Source organism: Populus nigra, chromosome 2 (assembly GCF_951802175.1).
Source record: "Populus nigra chromosome 2, ddPopNigr1.1, whole genome shotgun sequence".
Lineage (NCBI taxonomy): Eukaryota > Viridiplantae > Streptophyta > Magnoliopsida > Malpighiales > Salicaceae > Populus > Populus nigra.
This window is the reverse complement of record NC_084853.1, coordinates 38,047,686-38,062,423: the sequence shown is the minus strand read 5'-3', so window position 1 is coordinate 38,062,423 and position 14,738 is coordinate 38,047,686. Positions and strand designations below refer to the sequence as shown.

The 14,738-nt window shown below is 32.3% G+C and overlaps 2 protein-coding genes across 2 annotated transcripts; one reads left to right on the top strand and one right to left on the bottom strand.

Moving 5' to 3' along the window:
• Window positions 1-3,470: 3,470 nt before the first annotated feature.
• LOC133682697 (uncharacterized) lies at window positions 3,471-7,821 on the bottom strand. The gene is made up of 5 exons (XM_062106177.1): window positions 7,495-7,821; window positions 7,245-7,387; window positions 7,024-7,153; window positions 5,143-5,334; window positions 3,471-3,954 (listed from the first exon to the last, which is right to left on the bottom strand). The coding sequence occupies exons 1-5, from the start codon at window positions 7,666-7,668 to the stop codon at window positions 3,745-3,747; spliced, it is 849 nt and encodes a 282-aa protein (XP_061962161.1). The 5' UTR covers window positions 7,669-7,821; the 3' UTR covers window positions 3,471-3,744.
• Window positions 7,822-10,226: 2,405 nt separating this feature from the next.
• LOC133682956 (cellulose synthase-like protein H1) lies at window positions 10,227-14,215 on the top strand. The gene is made up of 7 exons (XM_062106485.1): window positions 10,227-10,541; window positions 10,695-11,022; window positions 11,425-11,550; window positions 11,657-11,773; window positions 11,919-12,135; window positions 12,250-12,611; window positions 13,688-14,215. Exons 1-7 carry the CDS (start codon window positions 10,282-10,284, stop codon window positions 14,213-14,215), a joined length of 1,938 nt encoding a protein of 645 aa, XP_061962469.1. The 5' UTR covers window positions 10,227-10,281.
• Window positions 14,216-14,738: the final 523 nt, after the last annotated feature.

The following is a 14,738-nucleotide window of genomic DNA, read 5'->3' as shown; positions in this document are numbered from 1 at the left end:
TGTGATGCATTAAAAATAATATTGATAAAAACAAAGTTATAAAATCGGGTGTTGTGCTTCTGAAAAATTGAAATTTCACCTAAGAACAGAGTGGATTTATAATAAATTTCTTTGTTATTATTATTATCCTTCACAACAGAGGTAACATAGGGGTGCTTGTCTTGATTGAAATTAAAAAAAAAACTATTACGGAAATATATATATATATAAAGAGAATACTTTAATCATACATAATGTATAGTTATTTTTAATCATATATAAATTCAACAAGAAAAGAAAGTGTATTATTAATTGTTAGCTGTAAAATATGACCCACAGCAAGCAACGAGAGAGGGTTTTTCACACACATGCTTTCCATGGCACCATAATGTATTTAAGCACTGTTTGATCACGAGTGTGTTTGAATGGATAAAATATTAATTTGATATTTTTTGAATGAGAATTACTTTTATTATAAAACACTCATTGCATATTTTATATCATTACAAAATAAAAAGGGGTATCAAAACTAAAAAGAACTTAATAAAGTTTTTTGTTTACATGAATAGTTAATCGCAGTCCATTGTTAATGGTACGAGTGTTTAGAATTGTGGTTATGGTTGGGGTTGTTTTTTAAAGTATTTTTTATTTAGAAATATATCAAAATAATAATTTTTTTATTTTTAAAAAACTATTTTTAATATCAGCGCATCAAAATGATCTGAAAACACCAAAAAAATATTAATTTGAAATAAATAAAAAAATAAAAAAATTAATTATTTTTGAAAGCATTTTTAGAATGTAAAAACAAACAGGACTAGCCATCAATCTAGTGTTAAAAGATTTCTGTATTTTTCAGCTTGATTATGGGTTATGTCTAAACAGCTCGGCTTAGATTAATCTTTTTTTGAGACCTACCAAATTGATAAAGTCATGATGATATAATTTCTACATAATTTAATTTAAAATTCAAATTAAAACCGGCTCTAAGATTTTTTTAAAAAATATAAACTACTATACATCACAACACAACACAACACAACGCAGTAAAAGATCACTAAGATTTTCTTACATACCAAAAAAAAAAAAATAGGTGTAACCAACAAGCAATAAAGCAAGTAATTATCACACCAAAGATCTATTTCAATCTACGTGTGAAACCAGACTAGTTGAAAGCAGTCATTGTGAATGCATATTTAGCCCAAAAGGATTGGGTTCCAATATCTTCGTCTCTTTGACAAGGAGCTAACAGGACAGGAGACATGTGAAAGAGGGAGATTCTGCACTTGTATCTTTTCGTTTTGCCCCACCTTGATCGTTCTTGTATCCTAGCTAGCTAGCTAGCTAGGAAGCTACTAGCAAGATGGAGGAACTTTGCTAGATCTTCTTCTAAAGACGCGGTCCATTTTGTTTGGATTTGAAGAATACGTCGAGCCTGGACCATTTTTGATAAAGTTAGCATGCTGTCCAGTGGAAGATTTCTCCGCTTCTACAACATCCATCCCTTTCTTGAAGCCTATCTGCCTGCCTGGCATTTATAATTACCAGCTGGGGTTTAGGACATAAACTTTTTTTAGCTCTAAGAATGTTAGGCAGCACACAAATCCAGCCTCTTCGTTGTTTTAATTATTAAAAGCGCTTCCGTTTCCAAAAGCAAAAAAACAGAAAGAGTGCTGCGAGTTTCAAATAAGCCTTTATTTGTAACTGCACTGCAGCCTTGCGTGTACACGTACAGAATTGTGATAGCTGTTATGGTTGTAGTTTGTAAAAAATTATTTTATAAAAAGTATTTTTAGTTAAGATTGGTTTGAAAAAATATATGTTTGATTAAAACTATCGTTAAAAAAGTTAAATAAAAAGTAGTTTAATATGTTTAGTTAAAAGAATATGTTTCAAATTAAGGTTATAAAATAATATATATATATATATATATATATATATTGATAGTTTTTAATTAAAATATTGTAGATTTAACTACTGTTATTACATCATGAAATAAATAATATTGATATCAAATATTTTTTATTGTTCTATTAAACTATGTGAAATTTCATCACGTACGAAATCTATCCAACAATGACTATATTTTTCATGGTTTCTTAAACGCGCAATAACATCATGCAAAATATTATCAAGAACAAAATTGGGATTGCGATCAAAGTCTGCAAATGCTACGTCATCAAGCGATCTCCTTCTTGTTTTTCGAATAAAACACAATTAAAAATAAAAATAAAAATTGAATTTTTTTTAACTGGGTCGGACCCAGTAAGAACAAAAGTGGGATTGCAATCAAATTCTGCAAATGCTACGTCATCAAGCGATCTCCTTCTAATTTTTTGAATAAAACATAATTTTAAAAAAATAAAAATTGTATTTTTTTAACTGGGTCGGACCCGACAAAAACAAAATTGGAATTGCGATCAAATTCTGTAAATGTTATGTCATCAAGCAATCTCATTCTAATTTTTCAAATAAAACACAATTAAAAAAATAAAAATTAATTTTTTTAACTAGGTTGGACCCGGTTCAATGCATTTAGCTTTGAATCGGACCCGGTCCGGCCGGAACAGTGGAAAGTGACTTCACTATTCACGTGAACAGTGCAATTTCACTCTCCACTAAACAAAAACACAATAGGATGAGAAACATGAAAAAATTGCTTCACCAAAACCTGTAGTTAAATCTTATTTTAGTTGGTCCCATGAGCCAAACCACAGCTGTTACTTATAACCAATCACTATATTATTGAGTTTGAAAATAAAAAAGCTACCGCAGAGCTAAATACTCTCAAATTGTAGTGGTGGGTTAAATTTTATTTTTTATTATTTAAAATATTTTTATATTATTTTGAAATATTTTTTTTTTTTTTAAATATTTTTATATCATTTTAACATGTTAATATAAAAAATAAGTTTCTCTGCGTTTAACACATCTTGCCTTTAAAGTATTTTCAAGTTTTCAACCATCCAAACACGTCAGCTACTTATATAATATCTAATATCATAAAAAACTTCACCCACTCTTCCAAGAGCTTGTCCATCCAAGAGCTCAAGTTTATTCTGTGCTGCTCCTGAATACTCTATTCAAGAGTCGAAGAATTCTTTTTCTGCGTTTGACAAAAAAGTAGAAAGAAACAACTTCAGAGTTCTTCAAAAGTGTTATTGGCATAATTTTTTTTAAGAAAATCCACGATTTTATTATAAAAGATATAAAATGAAACAGTTTTCTATTTTACTCACCCAGAAAGCTCGTGTTCGATGAAAATGAACAATAAGAAGAAAAAGAACCATTCAGATCATTATGTTTCACTCTTTATTATTCGTCCAGGCAATCTATGTATCTGTGCGGGATGATGACAATCAACCAACAGACAAACCAAATTTATAGACCGCGTGTTCTCTGGGATTTTATGGAGACAGTGCTTACGGAAAGAGATTTAAGCAGGATTGCTGCATGGAGCATACTGGGAGTCCAGTTCAGAGAAAAAGATCTAGAGACATAGAAATCCATAAAACTTAAATTCCAGGCAAGAAACAACGAGGGTAACAGGAAAGCGAAAGATGTCATGCCAAATCACAACAGCAGCTGTTAAAAACAAACTCAATCACTTTACAAACATCACTTGTGCCATTATCAGACTTGCACAGGAGGGGAGCACACATAATTTATCCCAGACCTTCCAACTTACATCTAGGTAACATACAAAGCTGCTATTTACGCTAGATAGCAAGCAGGCAAGATGGATATATCAAACCCACCACTCACTTATGCAGATAAGTAACGAGTCATCCATGTTGTGAATCGGGACCAAGCCAACTCAGCAGAAGCTTCATCCTCATCAGGCAGCCCCATGCCCTTCCTCCTCTTCACACCTTCTGGAGACCTGTTCATGAAAGCATGTGCATTGCCTGGATAAATGTGCACCTCATATGGAATTCCTGATGCTTTCAGCTTTTCCTCCAGAGCCTTGGCAGCCTAAAATATCAAAATTAATAACAGCATGAGTAGATTTATATTTTATTCTTGGAGGTACCCTGGATCAAATGTAGCTCTAAAAATCAGTGTAATAATTTATATACATCAATGATCTATCTATCATCTTGCATGCAATATCCATAGGCTAACAGAGTGTTTCAAGGAAAATAGCTCTGTAAACAATGTAAATTCAGCAGTAAACCATTTCTATACTACTACACATATATACATATCTAACCTCTGAGCTCAGTGGGGATATTAGAAGAACATATGGCTAAATCTCAGACAGTTTTTTTTTTCCAAGCTAAGAACCTAATAAATAATTAAACAAGGTAGTTCATAACTTTGTGATCCATTTTGTAAGATGCGCATATAGAGTTTTCCAAAAACAAAAAATGAAAGGAATGAAAGAGAAACAAATCAAGAAAAAAGAGCAGAGGCCATGCTTTAAGATTTTCTCAGGAGATAACTTCAGATGTGTCAGACAGATTTTATTTTAAGTACAATGACAAACTGCAAGCAACAAAATGGGCACACAACCAAGGTCCATTGCTTATAGATTTCCTTTTTCAGTTGACTTGTAAATTTTGTTAATTGCCTGAATAAGATTTAAGGCAACATATTGTCTTGGCCTGACTGCACTCTTGAGGAAAAGAATACAAAGGAAAAAAATTGGGAAAGACAAGATATAGCTCCCTCTTTCAGATGCAAACTTTATTATAATTACGAGGGAGTCAGATGCAAGCTTTCATTGTTCGTATGTTGTATTTATCTCAGTAAATGTGTATCTCCTCATATTTTATTTTGAAGAAGAGTCTCTGTTTTCCTCTTCAAATTTAAAGAATGAAGATTAATAACAGCTAATTCGTTGAAGGTATCAGTTCAAACGTACTAATATTAATAATCCGAGACACAATTCCCACTTTTAAACGTGTTCAACTACTTGAAGTGCACCTTCAAGCGCTGCAGTTTGAGAATGTGATTACAACCCACACGTAGAACCTGTAAGTAAACTCTCATTCATGGAGGAATTTAAAGCTGAAAATCTATAAATCCAAAGAGGAATACAACAAGTACCATGAGCAGTTTTACCCAAGAACATCACAGGCAAGGACAAGTTGATAACTCTAAAGGAAAACTGAAGCAGATATTAGTTAGCATTGACAAACTCAAAAGAAATTGGCATACCGTAACATCTGAAAAGCCAACAAAATTATCAAGCTCTCCAAAATGAGCCTGAACAGGTGCCTTAGCCTGAGCAGGGTCAGCGAGCTGCAATGAAGGAACACCATAGAATGCAACAGCAGCATCAACCTCAGGAACCAGAACAGAACTTGCAATAGAGAGAGCACCCCCCATGCAAAATCCAGTTACTCCAGCCTATTGTAGAATCACAAGATTATTAAGCATCTTAATTCAATCTTCAGAACTTGCTAAACCAATTAACTTTTCTCATACTTTAGCTATACAAGGTAGAATAGATTTGAGAAAGAACCAAACCACTAGATGGCAGGCTTAAAGAAGCATGACAACATGGTTAACAATTCCACATACAAAATTGATGGTTTCAGCTTCTTCTAAGTGCAAGTAACAGTTTCAATTCTCTAGGCCACTCTAGCTATAGTCTACAGGAGCAGCTGAAGGAGCAAGTCAAATCCCCCAGTATCCCTCCAAAGTTTAAAGGCCCACCAAGACACCAACCTGAGTTCGTGTATTATTTCCTTGAACAAACCTATTGCAGAAACTATTAAATCATGGGATCACTTACTATATAGGGACTCAACTCAACATACCCTCAATCCTAAGCTAAATGTGCTATTGTTATATGCCTCCATACTGTTATGTTTTGGGCCAAATTCTCTGTCAAACACTATGATACTAAATGAGAGTCAAGATCAGCAATTTATGTTTTCAACTTTGCCATCATTGATCACTGATCTCCCAACATGCCATCATTAAAATCTATCAACATATAAACTGAAATGCAAAATTAAACTTACATCTCCATGCAAAATTAATCAAACCATTGGCAGGGGGTTTCCTAATCCATCCTCTACCATTAATTTCCTCACACGATCACCAAGACCCCATTTCCCCACACCCGCATTACTATTTGATAACACCATGCATCCCGAACAATGGTGTGGCTACAATTGAAGTAGCCTCCTCCCCACTTCATTCCCCATCTCAACTGCTCCATAAATCTTACAAACGCCTAAAAGTACCCACAAAACCCAGGCAGGCTCAAAAGGCATTCTTTTTGTAATTTCACTTACTTCTACCAGTAATCCTGTCCTGCCAAGTGATCAATAGCCCCCATAATTCCTCCAATATTACTATCACCCCAAACTCACTCAACATTTAACTGAAACAACTCCAAACCAATCTCTACTACCATGTTGAGAACACAAAAGGCAAGTAGAGCAACAAAAGTAATGTCATGTGGACACACACCTTCCTCTTTCATCCTCTCAAACATGTCTGGAGCTTGTTTCTATCTACAATTATTAGCAAAAGAAAAAAATCATTCATTCCAACTGCAAATTTCCATAACCGTCAATCCATGAAGAGCTTTGATGGCATGTTCAAACAGCCAACTTTCTGTAAAAATCAACCGACGCTGTACTCATAAAAGAAAGAAGTCGCAACTACTTGTTTCCTAATTATACACACATACACACACCCATCTATTCATTTCCTGTATAAATACCACCTCCATCTCAATTAGACATGCAGACATATCAGTAACACAAGCTGCTTCACTGGTTTACAAAATGACTCTCCACACCATCAGGTAACATACGCTGCCCACAAATCCTAATTCCATGAATAGCACTAGTGAACAAGACCACATAACGCTTAGGCGTACTTTTGAAAGACCACGTTACCCTATATCCAACAATTTGACAAAAATTTCAACCAAACATTTTATGGGCATTAACCAAGTCACTAATTTTTTAGTACAGAGTAAAAAAAGAAGGAATGATCCAAAAGGGCAGTTTTGATAAGTTGTAGCAAGAAGTGGAATTGGGAGGAAGACGACGACGACGACGACGACGATATTAATACCTTGCTTGAACCATTTGTCTTGAGCCAATTAACCGAAGCCTGGATATCCATGACAGCACCTTGCCAATCAAGACCATCCATCAAATGCTGAGCTTCAGCAACGTCCAAACCGACCTTTCCTCGATACAAACTGAACAAATAATATATCCCTTGAATTCAACTAGCATTTGTAAAGCGAGAGAGAGAGAGAGAGAGAGAGAGATTTATCTATGGGTACATACTCTGGAATAAGGGCCTTGAATCCAGGGCCAAGTTGGGAGATTTTGACAGCATGGTTCTTGATCTCGAAATCGACACCCCACCACTCTTGAAGTACAACAATACCAGGAGCATCTTCTTTCCCGACAACATATGCATCAAATGTCTGATCACCCAATCAAACAATAAATACCAACCATTTTGTAATGAAATAACAGATTGACAGCCAAAATCTATATTTAAAAAAAAAAAAACAAAGACTGACTAACTGACTGTATCGTCTCTCTGGATTTGGATTTTCTTGAAAGGTTGAGACGCAGATCCGGCCATTGCACGAACTTGAAAGCGTGAACCGGAGATGGAGAAGGGATTTCTACTGGCGGCGGCGAAGATTCTGGAAGCTGATGATGATGAGTCTGAGATCACTCTGCCTGTGAACAATAACATACTCTTTAATCTTTATTATTATTCTCTCCTCTTATCATTACTCTCCACTCCGCTGGGTTTTTTTTTTTTTTAATGAATCTGACCTTTTTTCTGTGTTAAAGACGGTGTCGGTTTGCTAAAAGTAAGGAAAATCATTCCTGTTTCTTTTCTTTTTTTTTCAAATGGAGAGGTAAGGAGTCAGTTGCAATGTAGCCAAGAGTCAAGAGACATGATAATGAATATAGCAGAGATTTTCTCCTTTTAAATATTTTTTTTCCCAGTTAATCATGGCAAAATGGTTTCTTTTTTTTTTTTTTTTTTATTTACGTGGGGTGTCTGGGACAGTTTGCGCGCACCACGACTATTCCCCACGGCCCGCTAGACATCCTGCAAGCCCAGAAGCAGGTAAGGCACCGCGGGGATGACAGGCATACACATAGAGGGTCGAACCCGGGACGGGGACAGAACAAGTCACACGATCTTTTTTTTTAATAGTAAGTGATGAAGATAATGCTAAAATTTTAGATAGTCTTTTTTTAAATAGTTTTTTATTTTGAAAATATATTAAAATAAATTATTTTAGATTTTTTTATTTTAAATATCAGCACATTAAAACTATTAAAAAATTTAAGCTATATTAATTTAATATTTTTAAAACCAAAAATACTTTTAAAAAATAACTAAAAACAAGAAAAACTTATAAAAGTGTGTCCTGTTTTTATATTATTTTAATATACTAACATAAAGTAAATAAAAATATTATTATAATAAATATTTAAAAAAAAAACACTATCATGGTACAAATACTACCTCGGAACTCAGAAGCCATGTCCATTGTTTCTGTATCACTGCCACCCACTTTGCTTTAGCACGGGCACTCGATCAATTATTGCACTTTAAACAGTATGAGATACATGTGTTTGCCTGACACATGATTCTTCTTCGTTTTTTTTTTTAAAAAAAAAAAATCATGACAATCATTTTTATTTTTATTTTTTAATTTGATAATAAAAGGTATTTTTAAATAGTTGTGTTTTAGTATATGTTTAATATTATAATAATTTTTGTAGTTGTAATTTAAAAAAAATATTTTTTTATTTCAATTTAAAAAATAAATTTAAATAGTTTGTGGTTTGCCTCACACATATACTAAAGCAAAGCACTCCATCAATTATTGCACTTTCAACATTATGAGATTGATGTGTTTGCCTGACACATGATTTTTTAAAAAAAAAAATCATGACAAATATTTTTATTTTTATTTTTTATTTTGATAATAAAATGTATTTTTAAATAATTTGTGTTTTAGAATATGTTTGATAATATAATATTTTTTGTAGTTGTGATTTAAAATAATAAATTAAAAAAAAAACACTTTAGTTGTGGTTTTAAAGTACAGTAATTCAAAATGTCAAAAAAATATCTTATAAGAATTTTAAAAAACACTTAAATTTAAAAAGTGAAAGACCATTTTTATAGATAATTTCGAAGATATATTAACTTTTACTTCAAAAGGTGATTTGTTTTTCAAAGCAGAAGGTTACTTATTTCATTTAAAATTAAAAAATTACATTAAATAGTTCCAAATCATAAAAGTACCAATGTTACTGTTTTATCTTAATATATAATCTCTTTTACTATTAATTAAAAATATTATATAATATTTTGGCTCTCATTTTTTTTACTTATTTTACTCATGAGTTTTGATTTTAACTATCAAAGTATTTTACATGTTTTCAGGTAATTAATCTTAATTTTTAATCAAAACCTTGAATTTATATTTTTAATAATATTTTTAGTTCAAACAATACAGAAATAGATTACCAAATAATTGAATTATTTTACTCAGAAAAAAATTTAAATCCTTACCCAAATATTTAATGTGCTTGTGGGACAAATTTAAATGGTGTCATTTGAGTGGTTGTTTGAAAATTTGATAATGATTATTTTTTAAAGTGTTTTTTTTATAAAAGTATTAAAATAATATTTTTTTTATTTTTTAAAAATTATTTTTGACATTAACAAATTAAAATAATCTGAAAATATTAAAAAAATAATTTTAAAACAAAATAATTTTTTTTTTCAAAAATGATTTTAAAATACAAAATTAAATAGACTTTTAAAGTTTAAACCTAGAAAGTTGAGAAATAGAGCATACTAGATTGCTAATATGCACTACAATGTGGACTAATTAAATTTTTTTGAGCAAAAAAAAAAAGATATTTAGATGATAATAATTTTTTTAAAAAAAACAAAGAAAATCTAATACATGATTCAAAATTAAATAATCTAATAATTTTTTTAAAATTATAGATAATAATAACAAATAAACCATAAAAAAAAACACCTGGCAACCATCTATCAAAACAAATTAGCCACTATCCAGGAAGAAAAGATTGTTATAAACACACCTACATTGTCCATCACTTAAAATTTTCTTTATCTTTTTAAAAACACTGTAATTGCTAAATATTTGCTTTATATTAAAAAAATAAAATTGATGCAGTATAGCGCTGAATCCTATCTATATAAGTTTATCCCAAATCAAGAAGTGAATGATTCTATGTGCGTGTAACTGTGTTCATCAAACCACAGTGTAACAAGTCCATAATCCCAACTCCAGTTCCATCTTCAATGGCCAATGCAATCTCTCCGCCAAAATTATTCCAGAAAGTTGTTCTTAAATACCCTATACACAGAGCCTTCGACATTACCATCTTCTTCCTTCTCCTATCTCTCCTCGTTTATCGTCTTCTCTATCTCAGCAACCATGGATTTGCTTGGGTTCTCGCTCTCCTATGTGAGTCATGCTTTACGTTCATCTGGGTTGTCACTGTCAGTTGCAAATGGAATCCAGTGGAATACAAAACATACCCAGAACGACTTTCACAAAAGTAACACTCTTTTTCATAGCAACATGCCATTTATATATAATTATAATCATGCCATGCTAATTACTCCTTTCTTTCAAGCATACGCATATAATATAAAACCTTAGGTTCTAAACTATATTGCTGTCATTTTGTTTCTCTTTGAAAATTTACTAGGGCACAAGATCTTCCTCCTGTGGATATGTTTGTGACAAGTGCAGACCCGGTGCTAGAACCGTCAATACTCACTGTAAACACAGTCATATCCTTATTGGCAGTTGACTATCCAGCAGATAAACTAGCTTGCTATGTATCGGATGATGGTTGCTCCCCTATACCCTACTATTCTCTTGTTGAAGCATCCAAGTTTGCTAAGATTTGGGTTCCATTTTGCAAGAAGTACAACATTCAAACTAGAGCTCCTTTCAGATACTTTTCCAGTGAGCTCATTTTAACCAGCAGTTGTAATTCCTTGGAATTCCAGCAAGAATACAACAAGATGAAGGTAATTTTCAACTTGGGAATTAATTAATCTCATCTCTCAGTATTTGTTTCTCTTTTTGCTAGAGTACCCACCACCCAGCATAACTTTATCTACTTCATTAATTGAGCTTCATTTACAAATTGAAAAGTGTACTGAAGTATAGATGACATGAATGTTTTAGGGAATAAAAATGTCGTGTATATAAAAATAAATACAATAATTATATCAATAATCAATTTCTGTATATAGCTTAATTTTAATATGCATTGCACCTAGGAATGCCATTTAGAAATTCTTGTGGGTGTAAATAGTGTTTTTATATGTGTGTGTGTGTGTGTAGTGGCGATAAGATAATAGAACAAAATGTAAGTGGTTGGACTAACTACAAATGGTACAAAAATGTTTTGTTTTCATGCTTGGTAGGATGAGTATGAGGAGCTTGCCTCCAAAATCAAAGATGCAGTCGAAAAATCCATGGAGTGGGATCAAATCGGTGGTTTTGCCATCTTCTCGAATATAGAGCGCAAAAACCACCCGACTATAATCAAGGTTGACGCATTACGAGGCATATGTTGATGATGATTTTTGTTTTTATTCTAAATTTCACAAATCTTGAACGTGCAATCCTTGCTAATTTTTGACAAATTTTTTGTAGGTTATAAGGGAGAATGAGGCTGGACTTTCAGATGCGTTGCCGCATTTAATTTACATATCAAGAGAGAAGAGGCCAAAGCATCCACATCGCTATAAAGCAGGTGCCATGAACGTATTGGTAAGTTTTTTCTTTAAAAAAAATCACAGTTTTTGCATTCAGTGTACTGGCAGTCCACATCTTACATTTAAATCCCAGCCTATAATTGTTAATTAACTCGCCGTTATGGTCAGGATTTATTTGTTTGTTTTTTCATGATAAACAGACCAGAGTCTCTGGATTGATAACAAATGCTCCATTCATGTTGAACGTGGACTGCGATATGTTCGTCAACAATCCACAGATTTTTCTCCAGGCAATGTGTCTGTTACTTGGTTCCAAGAATGAAAGGGAAAGCGGGTTTGTTCAGTGTCCACAATATTTCTATGGTGGACTAAAGGATGATCCATTTGGGAACCAGTTCGTGGTTGGGCACAAAGTAAGTGCGTCCAAAATCGTATCTATACATAAAAATTTGCAAAAACTCTCTCTCAACTTTACGAAGAAGAGTAATATTGGTCATTAATTTATATTGATTGACTGGTATTGGTGGCAAGTTTTATCTCATGTGGGTTGGCAATATGGATCCGCAACAGAAGACGTCCTCACTGGATTGATGATCCATGCTAGGGGCTGGAGGTCCCTTCTTTGCACGCCGGATCCTCGTGCCTTTTTGGGGTGTGCCCCTCGTGGCGGACCGATCTTGATGACCCAGCAAAAGAGGTGGGCAACAGGTTTTCTTGAAATATTGATCAGCAGAAGAAGCCCCATTATTGCCACACTTACTGCCAAACTCCAGTTTAGACAGTGTTTGGCGTATCTCTCGTTGCTTACTTGGGGGCTACGCTCTATTCCTGAGCTTTGCTCCGCGGTGTTGCCAGCTTATTGTACCATCACCGACTCGAGTTTCCTGCCCGAGGTGAGCAAAAAAACATAAGTGATCACTTTACAGCTGTTCTTTCTTGCACTCTCGGTTGACACCTGTCAATTTATGGACATGTATGCACATGGCAACAAGGACTTTTCATGTCATTAAAGTAGTCACCGCTATCTTTTACAGCTAATGTACGATCGCTTGTAATCGTTTGTCCTGTAAAAATGATTTTAAAAAATATATTTGTTTTTAAATTAATGTTTAGCTATTTTATTTTAATATATATTTTTTAAAAAATTAAAAAATATTATTTTAATATACTTTTAAATAAAATAAATTTTAAAAAATAATAATTATCATAATACCAAACAAATTCTTAACCATATAAAAAATAGATGGTGATCATGGTGTCATATCCAAATTTGAGATTAGCAACCGAGATAAATATTTTTACCTCCTTTGCCAATTATAAGTGACACTGTTTAATAATTTTACGTTTTAAAAATATTAAAAAATTAATTCAATCTAATAATTTAAAATGTTAGATAAGATTTAAGATATGATTTATATTATTTTCTAATATACTTCCTCAAGTAAAAGTCTTTCAGGCTTGAAACTTACACAAACTTACATTACCTTGAGCTTAATTTTTATCAAATAAATAAAGGTGGTGAGATTCAAATTCGTAATTACTTGGTCATTAAGGCTCTAATACTAAGTCAAGGAACCAACTCAACCCAATAGCTTAAACTGTTAGGTAAGGTTGAAGATATGATTTATATTATTCTCTAATAAAAAAATATTGTTTAAAAAAGTTAATTTTTATTTTATTTTATATCTTTAAATTAATTTTTTAAAATATTTTCGGATTATTTTGCATTTCAAATATTATTTCAATATATTTTTAATTTAAAAAATATTTAAAAAAAACACCCTACAATTTCATGTTAAAAAATGAGGCTAGCAATGACGACGTCAAAATCATTATTCTTTTTAAGTTCTACATATAGAGAAAGATAGCTATCCTCATTCTTTGTTCCCTTTTCCCACTTTAATATTTAGTTCATATACATGTCAATTTAGCATTACTCCTTCTAAAACTTGAAAATGGGTGAATGCAGGTGCATGAGCCAGCCATATATATTTACATGGCCCTTTTCCTGAGTTACGTCATCTACACTCTAATAGAGTACCTTGAAACTGGATTGTCAATCCGTGCATGGTGGAATAACCAAAGGATGGCAAGAATAAATGCAATGAATGCATGGTTATTTGGATTCATAAGTGTAATCTTGAAGGTTTTAAGAATATCAGATACAGTTTTTGAAGTTACACAAAAAGACCAATCTTCAAGTAATGATGGCGATGAAGGCAGGTTCACCTTCGATGCTTCGCTGATTTTTGTGCCTGGGACAACCGTTCTGCTGCTGCAACTCACGGCATTGATCATGGGATTCCGAGGCATGCAACTATCAGTTAACGATGGCTCAGGGCTGGGAGAGAGATTGTGTAGCATAATGGTGGTCATATGCTTCTGGCCATTTCTGAAAGGCCTGTTTGCAAAAGGAAAATATGGGATTCCTCTATCCACAATATTCAAATCAGCTTTTCTGGCATTATGTTTTGTGCTCTTGGCCAAGCGTGCATGATCAATGGGTCAAGCCTGATGTTTACCCACATGATGCATCGATTTATGTGCGGAGGAAATGTGGAACTTATTAAAAGTGTTGGCTACTCTGATTGATGTTGTGATTGTGATTTAAAAAAAGTTATTTTATAAAAAATATTAGATTGATCTGAAAAATATATGTTTGGTTAAAACTGTGGTTGAAATTAAGGTTAAGCAAAAAATAGTTTTAATGTATTTGATTAATAATGCTTTTGAAATTGAGGTTATAAAATAATTTTAAAAAATATATATTAATATTAATAGTTTTTAATTTAAATATTGTAGATTTAATTATTGTTATTATATCATGAAATAAATAATACTTTATATAAAATATTTTTTATTGTTCCATTAAACTATCTATAATTCCATTACATATGAAATATATCCGATAAGAACTACAGTTTTCATGATTTTTTGAGCGTGCAATAAAATTAGATAAAATATTATCAAGAATAAAATTGAAATTATAGTACAATTAAATTTAATTCACCTTAAACTAA

Excerpts from the sequence above, each read along its gene's own strand:
- LOC133682697 (XM_062106177.1), bottom strand. The coding sequence starts at position 7,668 with ATGTTATTGTTCACAGGCAGAGTGATCTCAGACTCATCATCATCAGCT. Across the intron at positions 7,154-7,244 it reads TTCAAGGCCCTTATTCCAGA|TTTGTATCGAGGAAAGGTCG; the intron begins GTATGTACCCAT and ends TTATTTGTTCAG. Across the intron at positions 5,335-7,023 it reads AGACAAATGGTTCAAGCAAG|GCTGGAGTAACTGGATTTTG; the intron begins GTATTAATATCG and ends ATTCTACAATAG.
- LOC133682956 (XM_062106485.1), top strand. The coding sequence starts at position 10,282 with ATGGCCAATGCAATCTCTCCGCCAAAATTATTCCAGAAAGTTGTTCTT. Across the intron at positions 11,551-11,656 it reads ACCACCCGACTATAATCAAG|GTTATAAGGGAGAATGAGGC; the intron begins GTTGACGCATTA and ends AATTTTTTGTAG. Across the intron at positions 12,612-13,687 it reads ACTCGAGTTTCCTGCCCGAG|GTGCATGAGCCAGCCATATA; the intron begins GTGAGCAAAAAA and ends GGGTGAATGCAG.